The sequence below is a fragment of the Galeopterus variegatus genome, unplaced genomic scaffold, assembly GCF_000696425.1.
Source record: "Galeopterus variegatus unplaced genomic scaffold, G_variegatus-3.0.2 Scaffold4162, whole genome shotgun sequence".
Lineage (NCBI taxonomy): Eukaryota > Metazoa > Chordata > Mammalia > Dermoptera > Cynocephalidae > Galeopterus > Galeopterus variegatus.
The window spans coordinates 45,227-60,807 of NW_007730273.1; the positions used below are offsets into that span (position 1 = coordinate 45,227).

Genomic DNA, 15,581 nt, shown 5'->3' on the forward strand with positions numbered 1-15,581 from the left:
TCTCCATCGTCTGGCATTACATGCTTCTGCATTTAAACTGTAGTCAGAAATAAACAATGGATGCAGAGTGATGGTAAAGATGATAATATAAGTACTTCGATTTTGTCATTCTACAAAATTACTTGGAGTTTTGATTTGCGTTTAAAATTGAAAAGAGTGAAACGGGGTGAACTTTGAAGTGTAAATGTTTTCATTTGGTAAGTGCAAATTTTAGTTCGCACCTAAAATATATTTGTTTCATTTCATGATTATTATTAAACATAATTTTGGCATATGAAGGGGGTGTTAAAATGATCCATTTTGGGTGTAAAATACTCTAGGCGTGCCTCTGACTAAAGCATCATTTCCAAAAAAAAAAAAAAAGGCCAAAAAACAACCTACGCTGTTTCTCTTTCCCTCCACGTCTCTGGACCCCTATCCCCTACCACATCTACTTCCTCCTGCCATAAATGACCAAATCCCGCATTTTCAATGTCAACCTCCACCTCCATTGCCTCTTTCCACTGGGACTGCAAACAGGAGAGAGTCTCCCCCATGCCGAAAAATCCCAGTCTTGCCCCTATATCAAATCTCTCTTCTTCCTCACCCACCACCCATTCTGGAACCTTCTGTGGTACAGCTCACTCACTCTGAGGACTGCGGTACTGATGGAGTGATGGGGGCCAACGCCTTCCCCAGCCACCCGCTGACATCACCTCTGTAATTATCTTTGCTAAATTCTACAGGCAAAGCCCATGTCTCCACAGCCCCCCACCCCCAGTGGCTGGAACGTTGTAGATGCCCCAAATCCTGGTGGTGTGAATCTGTGTGTGTCTCACTCGGCACGTACATCACCATGTCCCACCACAAAGAAGGCTCCAGTCATACCAGGAACCTTTGGCTCCCAGAATAGGCAAGGCTGTCATGCAATGTTCTGCCTCTAGGTATTGCTATGGGCTGTTCCCGCCACCTGAAACGTTCTGCCCTCTCTCACCCTCTCTTTTCCTGGCTCACTGAAATGGTACCTCCTTCAGAAAGCTGTCCCTTGCCAGTGGTCTGAACAAGGGACCCTCCTCGGTATTCTCAGGAATTCCACCTGTTTTCCCATTGTCGTCTCCCCCTCCGGGCCCTGTCCTTAGGTCAGTTTTGTGTCTCCAGCTCCTGCAGAGGACTCAGAGTTTGCTGAATTAAGCAAAATGGATTTGGTTTGACCAGATCTTCTAGCAGTGCTCAGCAAGCACTGGCACACAGTAGGTCCAGCCTGCTCAGGCTCACCCACTGCAGGCCACCTTCCAGAGCCAGGGAAGCAGGCAGTGGAGAGGCCCCTTGCTGCCAAGCACAAACAGGCCGCCAGGGGAGTATTGCTCTGGGTCACACCCACCTCTGGGCAGCTGCCAACCTCCCTGCCAGAGACCGCAGGCCGGCCGAGGCTGCCCAGAGTCTGGGCCACGAGGCTCAGGAGCCTTGGGTCAGACCCGAAGAAGGGGTGCTTGCCGACTACTTCCAGTATCTGCGCGCCCCCCGGGGTCGGGCAGAGGGTCTGGGGCACGGCTGCAGCAGCTAGACCAGCTGCTTTGGATAAGACCCTCTTGGGCTGGGAGGAGCTAGAGAGGCCCCTGCCAGCCTGTCACAGGCTCTTGGAGCTGGCACTGGCTCCGGCTCACACACACACACACACACACACACACACACACACACACACACACACACACTGGCAGGCACCCCCCTGGTGGCCTCCAAGATCTCGCCTTCAGGTAAATAGGCTTGTCACCAGGACCATGAGGATAGGGAGAGGAGCAAAAGCAAGGAATGAAATGGTGTGTGTGTGTGTGTGTGTGTGTGTGTGTGTGTTTCTGGGAGTGACCTCACAGCTGCTGGAACATAAAGACTCACAGGTCCTGCCTCCTAGGCTCTAAGCTGGTTCTGCAAGGGACACAGTGACATGAGAGGCACACCACAGACCCACCTCCTGGCCTTCTCCCTCCTCTGCCTCCTCTCAAAGGTAAGGGGGATGCGGGCTCTGAAAATTCACTGCTGACTTCTTTGGTGTGGTGGGGGTGGGCATGTAAAATCACAGCCAAGGACCACCCCCCTGGGCAGAATTCCTGCAGGGCCACACTTTGGGCACAGTCTGGTTACTGTACTCAAGTCAGGCTTCCCTCCCTGGTGCTAGACAGCTGCCTTTGGCCAGCTCTGCTGTGCGACCCCAGGCAAGTCCCTTTCCTTCTCTGAGCCTCAGTTTCTTTCTTGGTTGAATGGGCATAATGTTCAGGAGGCCTTTGTGAAAATTATTCATAGTTCATCTAAAATGCTTAGCACAGCCCCTGGAATGTGATAAATGTTCAAAAGAGAACTTTAAAGATTATTACCAGTCCCTAGAACCCCTCTACAAAGCAGGGATGGGTATAAAGGGGGAGACTCGAGATATGACATGCTTTGTCTAACTCCGAGCCAGGCTTTGAATGGATGTTGGTGTCTGATTGAAAAGTTTGTACTGCGTCAAGGCCATTGGGCATTCAGAAAGTGAGTGACCCAGGACCCTGGCTGGAAGGGGAGAGGAGTAATGGCCTTCTCTGCTGGTGCTGCATGGGGCATTCATCAAAGAGCTTGCGGGATGTCCATCTTGCCTTATATGCACAGCAACCCCATAAAGAATTCCTATCCCCAGTTTTCAGTCAAGCAAGGCTCAGAGAGGGTAAGAAACTTGCCCAAAGCCACACAGCAAAGAAACAGAGCAATAGAGGAGGGGCACGTTGGAGCCCAGGATAGTCATGGGTGTGTGTTAGGGGGACTCCAGGTGTTCCTTCCCACCCTCAACCTGGACCAAGGCCACAGCTGCTGTGCCATGTCATCCACTCAGCAAATGCTGAGTTCCAGGAACCATGGGGATTGTCACCCACCAAGCCAAGATCTCACTGCATTTTCCTGCTCGTCTGAGGAGCATGGGCAGGAGCTTCTCTTTCCTGGGCCCCAAGCAGTCATGCCAGGGAAGGCTGAGAACCCTGCAGGCATTTCAGTCCTGCTGCTTATCCTCCCAAAGCTGATGTGATGCCAGGATGGGTGGCTTCGGTAATTGGAGCAGGGGATTTGGGGTTCTGGAAGAGAGAAGGGGTGCGAAGGGGTGCAGGATTATGAAAGACCAAAGTAAAGCCATCCTAGACTCACCACTGGAGTGAGACCAATGGGACGACTCTTCCCTGGTCTCAGGAAGCCGGGCAGCATCCTGCACACAGCATCCTGCACAGAAATCCAGGGACTTAGTCATCGTGAACAAGGAAAGTCACAACAGTCCTCAGAGAGAGAATTCCAAATCTGACAGGCAGGCTGTAGGCTCCTGGGCTCAGGGCGGTGGACAGGAGCACGAGGCAGAGACCTGGAAACAAGCAAAGTCATGTTGACCAAGAGCTGGCTGGGACCTCACTGAATCCCCATCATCAGTCAAAGACAGGTGGTCTTCACTCCACCTTGCAGAGGGGAAAACTGAGCTGTACCACCACATTACAAAGCAGTTCAGCCCTGTGTTCGAAGTCACATAACAAGTTAGTGGTAGAACTTGGATCTGAACATTTGCCCAGAAAACTCCATGTCTAGTGCTCCTACCACCGAGCCTCACCCGCACTGACCACAGCAAGGCTCTGGGGAAACCGAGGAGTGATGGGACAACTTGAACGCAGCAGCAGGGTGGTTAGGGAGGGTGTGGAGATAGAGGGAGCTGGGGAGGACATGTCCCTCCTTGGCTATGCCAAAACACCCTGCCTGACTTTCCATTTCCTCCTTCAACAAGTGGGTTAATTGAGGCAGAGGCTAAGTTGGCATCAGAGCCCCTAGAGGACAAGAGGTAGGTCTAGTAATTTAGAGCTTGAGCCTTGGATTCCAATTTTTTCACCTCTTCCTGGCTGTACTACTGCGTTGCTTTAAAGTTAAAGCTCAACTTTTAAAGCTAAAGTTTCCTCATCTTTATTTATTTGGTGGCTGGCCAGTATGGGGATCCAAACCCATGAACCTTTGTGTTGTAAAGCCAGTTTCCTCATCTTTAATGTGGAAATATCATGGGACCCCACACTGGAGAATTAAATTAGCACATTAAAGTGCTCGGCACATGGTACACAGGTGGTATAACATGGTAAGTGTTAGCTATACTCACTAATATCATTAGAGCCTCTCCTGGGTACCAGGACCTGCAGAGTCCAGCCCTGGCCAAGCTTGCCTGGTAAAGGAGCCCACAGTGGGAACCTAGGTGCACAGCAGAAGGCCTATTTCCTGGTACCCCTGTTTTCAGGAAGGAGGGACCCAAGAACCAATTCTGATCAGAGTCCCCCACTGTTCACTAACTAAGAGAGCTGAACCTCTGGCTTGGAAGGAAACCCAAAAGTCCAGACTATTTCCTCTCATATCAATGCTACATAAATTACCTCTAGATTTGCTAAAGTGCAGATTTGGATTTATAAAGAAGGGCCCTAGGTCCTAGCTCTCTAACAAGCTCCAAGGTGATGCTGCTTGTCCAGACCATACCTTGAGGGTTGAGCCTAGGCCCTCTTTCCTAGAATCTGAAATTCCTGCAGAGATGAGACCTCCCTCCCTCCTGAGGCAGCCAGGCACACAGCCACACACTTTCCTCTGTTTCCAAGTAAGTGGTGTCTTAGGTGGGAGGCCTATGATTGCTTCCCAGTCTGCAACCCCCACCAAAAGCTGGTCAACCAGTTTGGGGCAGCCCCTGGTGGCTGGGGTGGGAACTTCAGACAACTGAAAGCAGCTTTGCAGGACTTGCGGGTACTAGGGGCGGGAGATGGTGGGGGCTAGGGCAAAGGGGTCATCGACTGCTTTGGGACCACACAGGAAATATGAGATCATCAATTCATCTTCCTAAACCGCAAGTCTACATAAAACCCTCCAGTCCCCCAAGGATTCTCCTAGTAATTGGTCCCCCAAAGATGGAGCCACAGGGAACATCCTGAATTATGCCTACCTCTTGGTCTCCACATACAAATGGACATACAGGGAGTCCATAGCATCTGATTTGTGGTTTGGTTATTTCCTTGTCCTGGGTGAGGAAGGGTAGTTGGGTCATTTGGGTTGATATTTTGAGGCTGCCACTGGGGGGTGAGTCCCTGGCTCAAGCTTTTCCCTATTACAGGAAAAATCAACCCCCACCTGGTGTCCCTGGGTCCTCACTAGGGAAGCAGGACTTGGGACTGTTCCCAGCCCTGTGTCTAACACTAACTTTTGGCAAATCTCTTCCCCTCTCTAGAGCCCAGTTTCCCCATCTACACAAGTCAAGGGGAGGAAGTTAGACTGGGGCAGAGGTGCTGAAAACTTAGCTCTGCTTCAGAAGGCCCTGGAGAGCTTGTTAAAAATACAGATTCCAAGGTTCTGCCTCTGGGACTTCTGATTTGGGAAGTCCCAGAGGGAGCCTGGGGGTCTGTATTTTACTATTTCCTGGCTGATTTGATGAGCATCCAGGGTTGGGAAACATGTTTGGATTATTCTAAAGACCAAAAACATTCACGATACTGTTAGATTTATACAGCCCTCAAGATAAGTATCCACATGCTGGAAAACGTACCATACCCTGCCGTTTTAACCCTTGGCTTGTAGCTTTTGCTTTCCTGTCAGCTCCTAGAGGGCACAGGCTAAGCCTTTACTGTAATGAATAATGATGATCATCGTAGCTAAATGCACTGAACGTTTATTGCATGTCAGGCCACTTGCTAAGGGTTCAATGCATCATTTCACGTACTCCTCAAAAAAGTCCCTTGACTTAGATTCTACTATTGCACCCATTTTACAGATGAGGAAACTAAGGTTTAGAGAGTTTAAGTAACTCCCCCAAGGCATTCAGCTAATAAGGAACAAAGTTAGGACTGGAACTCTAGTCCGGAGTCCTTGCTCATGACTACAATGCCATACTGTCTCTTAGGGAATGCCATGGGACTGCCGGTGTTCAGGGGCAGGTCTGTGTGACCCTGAGGCCAAGGTGTGAATCCCACACTGCCCAGCCTGGCAGAGAGGTAGCCCAGTTGTGAGGGTCTCACTGCCCACTTTGAAGGCCCACAACTGAGTGAGGTCTTTGTCCCTTCAGGTGTGCGCCCAGCTGTGCCCGACACCATGTACCTGCCCCTGGCCACCGCCCCGATGCCCACTGGGGGTGCCCCTGGTGCTGGACGGCTGTGGCTGCTGCCGGGTATGCGCACGGCGGTTGGGGGAGCCTTGCGACCACCTCCACATCTGTGACACCAGCCAGGGTCTGGTCTGCCAGCTCGGTGAGGGCCCTGCCGGCCGGGGGGCCGTGTGCCTCTGTAAGCAGGTTTGCGGGACTGATGATGGGTGTGTGCGGGAGGTCGAGGCCATGGGATCCTGAGTCAAACAGCAGCCCTCGTCTCTCTACCTCCTTTCACCCTCACTTCAGGTACCCCGTCCTTTCCAGCTGACTCTGGTGACCCAAGGCTCCGAGGCCCACTGCCCCCTTCCCTCTTGGTCTCTGCTCAGACCATGCCCCCACCGTGAATAGCCTTTCCCCATTTCCACCGTCCGAATCATAGCCAACTTTCAAAGCCAAGTTCAAACCTTTTGTCTCCTGAGAAGCCCTCCCAGGTTCTTCCAACCAAAGTCATCATCCCCTTCTCAGGACCCTCACAACACTTGGGGGAGAATAAAAGTGCGATCCCCTATTTAGGGCATACTAGGTGTCAGGCACTGTGCTAAGTAAGCCCTTACCACACAAGCCACATCATTCTCACAAGAATCCTGTGACGGTCAGTAGTTTCAGACCCACTTTACAAATGCAGAAACTGAGGCTCAGTGATGTTAACTACTACCATGCTTCACGTCACACAGCTAGAGACCTGGTCAAACAGGCTCTAAAGCAACATTCCATTTTGTCTTCCTCCCAAGTGGGAGCCTTGAGACCATGGTTTGAATCCTGGGTTTGCTGTTTACCGTGACCTTGAGCATGTTACATTTCTCACTGCTCTTTTAGGCCTTGGTATCCTCTGACAATTTAGGGCAGGGTTTCACAACCTTGCTCTAGTGACGCGTGGGGCTAGATAGTTTTTTGTCATGAAGGTTGTCCTGTATATTGTAGGATGTTTACGAGCATCCCTGGTCTTTATCCACCAGGTACCAGTATCAACCTACCCCCCAAGTCATGACAGTCTGTCTTCAGACCTTGCCAAATGTCCCCAGGAGGCAAAATCAACCCCAATTTAGAACCACTGCTTTAGAGAAATAGAAAGAGGTCAGGGACTATTCTTTTTATCCCTCTTTCTTTCTCTTTTTAAATAATAAACCTTGTAGAACAATTTACCTCTTTCATCTATGTGCATGTCATACTTTTATAAAAATAAGTATGAGAGGCCGGCCCGTGGCTCACTCGGGAGAGTGTGGTGCTGGTAACACCAAGGCCCCAGGTTCGGATCCTATACAGGGATGGCCGGTTAGCTCACTGGCTGAGCGTGGTGCTGACAACACCAAGCCAAGGGTTGAGATCCCCTTACCGGTCATCTTTAAAAAAAAAAAAAAATAAGTATGAGAGAGAGAGGCTCGTGAGTCATTGACAATAAACTCATCTACAGGAAAAGCCTTGTTAAAAAACAAAACTTACAGACAGAATATTAGCAATAGTAAATTCTTGTAAAATACTTTATTTGATCGGGGGAGTATAGTAATGAGAAAGAGGTGATTTGTTATATAAACTCACGGATGACTGCTAATGAAGATGTATCTAAAGAAAAAGCTGAGATAAGTAACACTTAGCTTACAAGGCTGTTATTTAGATTTTCCATGAGACATGTAAAGCACTTGGCAGTTTCTTTATTGAACACTTACACACCTCCTACCATGTGCCAGGCACTGAGGGCTTCACAAATATCAATTCATTTAATCTCACAACAACCATCTGAGGTAGATACTAATGTTATCCCTATTTTATAAATGAGGGGGGAAAGGGGCACAGAGAGGTTAAGCATCTTGTCCAAGATCACACAGCCCATAATGGCTGAGCTGGGATTTGAACTCACAAGCAGGCTCCATTACTCAACTGCCTGACACTCAGCATATGATTAGACATAGTGGCTGTTATTGTCAATAACTTTATTATTATCCTATCTTAATTCAGACTTCAAACACCTACAGGCCAAGGATTTACTTGGTCCCTGGTCCTTCCTGCCACTCTCAATTCTGGTCTGGCAACATGGTGGGTGCTCGTGAATGTTTAATGATTTCAACCAAATTTAGAGGAGCTGGTGAACCCCACAGGCGACTTAAGATCCAGCTATGTCTTCACAGAGGTTGGTCTTGGGATCTGCAGGGAACGTGCAGTCAAAAACTCTCCTATCACTTACTGGTTCAACTGCCCTTCTCTGAGGGCCGTTCCGAGCCATGTTCTGTGCTGCAGATTCATGATCATAGTTACAGCACGTCCACCCGAGCTCCTGAGTGCCTACACCCCAAACGTGCTGCCTCCCTAGTCAGTTGCAAGCACCCCATCTTTTCCATGGCTCAGGCTCATGATTCTTAACATCTCTCTTCTCACCTCCCACCCACTGTCCACCAGCAAATTCTTTACAATATTTCCAGAATCTGACACTTCTCAGCCCCTCCATGGCTTCCTCCCTGGTCTGAACCCCCTCACCATGTGCCTGGATTTTGTAGTAGCCCCCAAATCGTGTCTCTCTTTTCATCCTTGCCCCCAGTCTATTCTCAATGCAGCAGTCCAAGGGATCCTGTTAATACATAAGTCAGACCACATCCCTCCTGTGCCCCAAACCCTCCAATGGCTTTCCATCTCCTCAGAGTCAAAGCCAAAGTCTCCACAGTGGCCTACAAGGTACCACAGGATCTTACTCCTTTTCCCTCTGACCTCATCTCCTCCCTCTCTCCCACCTGCTCTCTGCTCCAGCACACTGGCCTCCTTGCTGTTCCATACATACCCCAGGCATACTCCTACCTCAGGGCCTTTGCACTGGCTGTTCCCTCCAGCAGATGTCTGCGAGGCGAGTTCCCTCATCTCCTTCACGTCTTCACTCAAATGTCACCTTCCCTGATCACCATATTTAAAAATTCCAAACCCCCTCCCCAACTCCTTAATCCTCCTTTATTTTTCTAGCACTAATCACCATTTGACACAATTAACTCTACATGTTCATCGTGTTTATTTCCACTGGAGCGAAACCTTCAAGGAAGAAAAGACTTTTGCCTGTTTTTTTCATTGCTTTCTCATAAGTGCCTACAACAGAGCCTGGCCCATCACAGGCACTCAATAAATACGTGTTGAATGAATGAATAATAAGGGTAGTTCTAGCGGGGCTAGCAGAACAGGAACCATGTATCGAGCACATACTGTGAGCAAGTCCTTTATGTAGGTGATTTCATTTTATCCTTAATATGGAGGTAGGCCCTATTATTATCCCTATTTTGCCAATAAGGGACCCAGGGTTAAGTCACCTGCCTAAGGTCACACTGTTTGCAAGTAGCTGAAGGTAAACAAACAAACAATAAAACCCTGTTGTTCCTGTCCCTGCAAGGGACTCCCAGAGGGGAAGAAGGATGCAGAAATCCTCAGATGACAAGGCTATGCTCTGTCCTGGGAGAGGCTATGGGAACTCAGAGGAAGGCATTAAGTGGGGGAGTTGCTGGAGAAGGGGATGTTAGAGGGGACCTGGAGGGAGGAGTAGGGTTTTGGCAGCTGGATGTGTTATTCCCCTGTGGGCAGGGGAATTCTGAGTTTGGAGGTGCCTCGTGGTATTTGGGACCATACACGCAGGTATATGACACAGATCCTGAAGTGCCCCTGCCCAGCGATCATCTCCCCCCATCCCCCGCCCACCCCAACCCCAACCAGCTCTGAGCTGAAGGACCCAGGGGAGGTGCCAGGAAACCTTGCTAAAATTATCACCCCTCCAGTTGATTTTCCTAAACAATTCCTCTGTTTACCAGGCCATCCCAGCGACCTGGAGGCTCCAGGGCTGTGGCACCAGGATCAGGCTGGGATACTCAGGCTTGGCCAGGCCAGGGGAGGGGATTAAGGTGCAGCTGCCTCTGTGGTTTCTAGGAAACCAGCAGCCACATGGTCCAGGCCAAAAAGTCAAGGATTTGGAGCCAAAGGGCGGTGGCCTAGAGGGAGCAATTGTAGGAGCCGACACGGTCCTGTCCTCCCTGGAAGGACATGCATAACCCACTCCCATTTATTGAGCATCTGCTATGTGCCAGGCTTGGACATTGTGCTGTGAGTCCATGAGCATTTAATCTTCCAGCAGCCCTCTGGGCAGGGTACTGAGACTCAGAGAGGTGAGGTAACTTGCCCCAGGTCCCACAGCTAGCAAGCGGGGAGCTAGGGTTTGCACCTGTGTGTTCATGGACCTATTTTTAGGTTTTTCTAAGAAGAGCTGGGAGAACCTGCTTGCCAATGAGTCCTTTCCCTCAGACCCAGCTCAACAGCCACCCAGGCCTCCAGGAAGCCCCCTTCTGCCCCCCACCCACACACTGCTCCTCCTCTGCACTTCCTGAGCAGCTCACACTCCCCTCACCAGGGCTCTTACCTTCTCTGTCTTGGAGATGGTGACTTTCACATCTGTCTCCCCACTAGCCCATGAGTCCCTCGAGACATGAACTGTCTTATTCCTGTCTAGGAACACAGTGGTTGGCACACAGGTGGGTCACAATAAATATCTCTGGCATTATAAGGAATCAGAGTTATTTTATCAGCATCTCTTATGTGCCGAGCCTTGTGCTAGATATTCATTTGAAGGGCATTTCCTGGGGTTTTGTGTGTCCCATCCAGGTTCTGAGCTAGCACGGGGGATGCCAGGATGAACATTCTCACCCCTCAAAGAGTTCATGTCCAGTGAAGGAAGTGCTAACAACACCCCTATCCTGAGGGCTTCATTCTAAGAGTGTTTCCTGAGCACCTACCACAGGCCTGGCACTATGCTAGGTACTATGTGCATATTACCCCGTGTAACCTGAAGGCACAAATTATAATTCTCATCATTGCTATTGTTCAGGTGACTCAGAGAAGTTAAGTAACTTTCCCAAAGCCACACACAGCCAGCAAGTTAAGCCCTCATCTGATAGTGATGACTACAACACAGCAGGTGGACAATGAGTTTGTTGCATAAAATCTGTGTATGTAACAGTTAAATATTATTAATATACAATAATAATAGAGTAGCTAGGAGCTATCAAAGGTCTCCTTTATGTTGGATTCATTACACATCATTTCATTTAATCTATATCACCCTGTGAGCTAAATACCACTATATCCTATTTTGCAGATGGGGAAACTGAGGCAAGAAATGAGATCACTTGGCCAAGGTTCACAGCTAAGAAAGGGCAGAGCTGGGGCTCAAACCAGGCCAGTCTTCCCAGAAACCCTGTGCCAGGGTCCAGGATGCCACGTTGTCTTGCTGCAGGCGCTGGGACAGGCTGGTAGTGGGGAGAGGGTGCCTACCGCTGGGCTGGAAGCCGTGGGCAGTGCTCAGGTACTGTAAGGGCACTGCCTCCCCTAGCGGGATCTGGGCCAGCTCTGCAGAGAGCCATGCACAGGCGAGATCACGATGGGGGGCCGGTTTCTCCTCCACAGTGGGAGAGGACGATGGGAGCTGTGAGGTGAACGGCCGTCTGTACCGGGACGGGGAGACCTTCCAGCCCCACTGCAGGATCCGCTGCCGCTGCGAGGACGGCGGCTTCACATGTGTGCCGCTGTGCAGCGAGGACGTCCGGCTGCCCAGCTGGGACTGCCCCCAGCCCAGGAGGGTCGAGGTCCCGGGCAGGTGCTGCCCCGAGTGGGTTTGCGACCAGGGAAGGGGACTGGGGGTCCAGCCCCTCCCAGCCCAAGGTGAGTGCAGGGCAGGCCCAGGCCACCCGCAGGGTCGCCTGAGGGGCGCCCGGGATGCCTGGGCTTGGGGATGGGTGGGGGCTTCTTAACTGCCAGGACAGTGGGACACATCAGAAGCTGGGAGGGGGTGGTGGCTGTGGAGAGAGGTAGGAAAGTGCAGTGGCGAGTCCCCAGGCCTCTTTAAAACGGACAAAAGAAGCGGCCGTTTAAATATATAATTTAAAATCTTAAATAATTAAAAATAAAAATCGGGTGGCAGAGTGGGTAGGGTTAGGATACTTGAACCAGATTCTCATATTTCACAGCAGAGGTATAAAAAATGTAACAGAGGTATACTATTATAGTACACAATATTATTATATTTATAATATATCAATACATATTGATAATATATACTATTATCAATACATTATTATTTGAACTCAATTAGAGGAACTCAAAACTGACCTAGGCAAGGTGGTTGTCTTTGGAACGTGGGCCTGGGGTGGGCAGAGATGGAAAAAAGACAGTTACCTTCTGGTATAAACTCTTCGATGTTAGAGATTTTGTTGTTATTATGTTGCTTTTTAAAAATTCTTATTATTACACGAAGGTGATTTAAAAAATAAAAAGGCAACCAAAAAGAGGGGATTGGTTCCATAAATAATGCTGCCACACAGGAAAGGCAGTAGAGTGTGGTGGGTTAAGTACATAAAACCTGCACCATTTCTAATCCCAGGTCTGCCATTTCCTTGCTGTGTGACTCTGAGAAAATTGCTAAACTTCTCTGTGTCTCTGCTCTTCAAGTAAACTGGCGATAAGAGCATCCACCTCATAGACTTGCTGTGAGGACTAAATGAGTTAGTCCAGGTAAAGCAGGTGTAACAGTGCCTAGCACAGAGTACTACTTTAGTGCTGGAATATGATACATCTGTTTAAATATGTAGGAGAATGCCAGTGAGTTCACCTTATGTATAAAAAGCAGGATAAGAAACCATATCTTCAATTTGATCTCCACTATGTGTGTACACAGGTAGAGGGACACATATACCTGCATACACAATGTGCACGTGTGTAGAAATCAGAGTATCTCAACCTCAGCACTAGTGACATTTGGGCTGAGTAATTTTTTGTTGGGGGGGTGGGGTTCTTGTGCATCATGGGGTGTTTAGCAACATCCGGGGCCACTACCCAGTAGATGCCAGTAGTCACCCCCCTCCCCAACTGTGACAACAAAAAATGTCTCCAGACATTGCCAAATGTCCCCGGGTGGGGGGCAAAAATCACCCCTTATTGAGAACCACTGGTATAAAGGACTAGAAGGAAGGACACCAAAATATTAGCAGAGAAGAAGATGGCTTGGGGAAGAGGAAAAGCTGGACCATGATGAGCTCACCATCTTGTTCCAGGCACAAGGATCTTGGACTCTTCGATCCTTACCACCAGGTCCTGGCACCACTACACAAGGCAGGGCACCTCCCGCCTGTGTGATGTTATTTATCATGGGAGCTGTGGGGAACACAGAAACAAGAAAGCTCACTGCGTACTGGGGGACCATTGTGGCCAGCACCATCCTAGTTGCCTAAAGACCAATATTTATGGGGTGCTTACGAGTACCAGGCACGGTGCTAAACACTTCACGTTCGTTATTTTATTCAATCGCAACGATCAACTGTTAGGAAATTACATGAGAAGAGACTGAGATCCAGAGAGGTTAAGCAACTTGACCAAGATCACACCGCTGGCAGGGGGGTTGACTTGGCTGCCAAGCTCTGACCTCACAGTGCTGACTCCTCTTTCTTTCCCCAGGACCTCAGTTTTCTGGCCTTGTTGCTCCCCCGCCCCCTGGTGTCCCCTGCCCAGAATGGAGCACGGCCTGGGGTCCCTGCTCAACCACCTGTGGGCTGGGCGTGGCCACCCGGGTGTCCAACCAGAACCGCTTCTGCCGACTGGAGACCCAGCGCCGCTTGTGTCTGCCCGGGCCCTGCCCACCCGCCCAGGGCCGTAGCCCACGGAACAGTGCCTTCTAGAGCAGCTGGGACTGGACATGCCGTACCCACTGTCCCCAGGAGGCGGCTCTGTGCCCGGGCCCTGGGCTGATAGTCCTCCCTACCCTTGGCCACTGGCAACAATCCAGCTTGGGTCCACCACCCAGGCCCAGGAGGACAGACTGGACATGCCGTACCCACTGTCCCCAGGAGGCGGCTCTGTGCCCGGGCCCTGGGCTGATGGTCCTCCCTACCCTTGGCCACTGGCAACAATCCAGCTTGGGTCCACCACCCAGGCCCAGGAGGACGAGAATATTCACAAGCTGCCTGGTCCATCTGGACGCTGAGATAGAGCAGGGGTGCATGATCTAGTCCCCCTTCCCCTAACTCACAGCCTAGGAAGCCGGCCAAGGTTTCCAGGGTGTTCTGGCCCATTCCTAGCCTACATGCAGCCCTTATGAAACATGTGCACCAGTGAGCTTTCTCTCCAACTTGCCCTGGGCAGTAGATGGAACAACCGTTCCCTTCATCGTGAGGCTGCGGCAGGTGCTGGGCTAGACCTGGGGGTAGAGAGGAGAGGACCACACAGATATTCTGAACTCCTGCTTCCTTTCCTGGAGTTTCATAAAATCATCTCCGAATCCAAGCCTATGTAGAAACTTGTGTCTCGAGCCTGTGTGGTCTAAGAAAGCCCTCCCTAGCCAGGGCAGAATTCTTTGTGACCCTCACAAGGGAAAATCACACTCTCTTTAAGAAAGTCAGAAAACACGGACCTTAAAATGATCCACGAAACCCAATTTATATCAGTAAGAAGTAACCTTTCCAGAGCACCTGCACTGTGCTAGGCACTGAGCTAGACACTAAATACACACCAGCGCTTCGCCACATTTTTGACTAGAGAAAAGCAGGAGAGAATGAAGGGCACTTCCCCCAGCCCCCCCACGCCAGGGACTAGGGACATATCCTGAAATAAACCAACCCAAGTGTGAAATTCGGTTTAAAGTCTCATGTTTTATTTAAAATTTTTTTTTTTAAAAAACCAAACACTTGAATTTTACATCCTCCTCCATGGTCTACCTATGTTCGTTGAAAAACAAAAACCATGTTTCCATCAGGATCCAACCAGGAAATTAGAAAACACTTTTGGTATTTAAACAGGGATTTCTTCTTCTTAAACTAATTTCGTTTAGTTATAATTCACACAGTTAAATGCCCAGGTCTTGGGCCTGTGGGTTAAGGAGTCCTCACAAGTGCACATACTCACGTAATCAATGCCTCAATCAAGATATAAAACATTTTCAGCGTCTCAGAAAGTTCTCTCTGGCCCCTTCCTGGCGGTCTCCTTTTCCCGCCAAGAATGTCACTGTTCTGATTCCTATCACCATAGATGCACTTTGCCTGTTCTTGAACTTCACATAAATAGAACCACATAGCAGGTATTCTGTAGTGAATGACTTTGTTTGCTCAACATAATGAAAAAGGAGGAATTTAATGTGGGGAATGAGTTACCCAGCAGAGAGGCCAAATAGGGGATCGTGAGATCAGCAAGAGGAGAAAGTCAACATCAGTCCTAGGGGTGGAGGGGCTGAGGGAGGTCGGGGCCCAAAGCTGCGCCAGCCAGCAGAAGATGGGACCACAGCAAGGCCATCTGCTGGGAGCTGCAGCCACCACACAGGTGCAAACTTATAGACCTAACAAAAAGCAGATGGAGATGGGAGGAGACATACCTCGGCTTCTGCCCTCTTCTCTCTCCATTTCCAGTTGTGCCTCCTGTGTCATCAAACCTACCTGGAAGGTGGAAG

General features: G+C 49.9%; 1 protein-coding gene and 1 pseudogene across 1 annotated transcript; both read left to right on the top strand.

Moving 5' to 3' along the window:
• Positions 1–1,899: 1,899 nt before the first annotated feature.
• WISP2 (WNT1 inducible signaling pathway protein 2) lies at positions 1,900–13,892 on the top strand. The gene is made up of 4 exons (XM_008586871.1): positions 1,900–1,981; positions 6,059–6,275; positions 11,558–11,812; positions 13,601–13,892. The coding sequence occupies exons 1-4, from the start codon at positions 1,922–1,924 to the stop codon at positions 13,819–13,821; spliced, it is 753 nt and encodes a 250-aa protein (XP_008585093.1). The 5' UTR covers positions 1,900–1,921; the 3' UTR covers positions 13,822–13,892.
• LOC103602468 lies at positions 13,839–14,733 on the top strand (annotated as a pseudogene).
• The last annotated feature ends 848 nt before the right edge of the window (positions 14,734–15,581 follow it).

Bases quoted from the DNA above. Each gene is read 5' to 3' on its own strand.
- WISP2 (XM_008586871.1), top strand. From the start codon at position 1,922: ATGAGAGGCACACCACAGACCCACCTCCTGGCCTTCTCCCTCCTCTGC. The intron at 1,982-6,058 runs GTAAGGGGGATG...TTGTCCCTTCAG, and splicing joins TCCTCTGCCTCCTCTCAAAG to GTGTGCGCCCAGCTGTGCCC. The intron at 6,276-11,557 runs GTAAGCAGGTTT...TCTCCTCCACAG, and splicing joins CCGGGGGGCCGTGTGCCTCT to TGGGAGAGGACGATGGGAGC.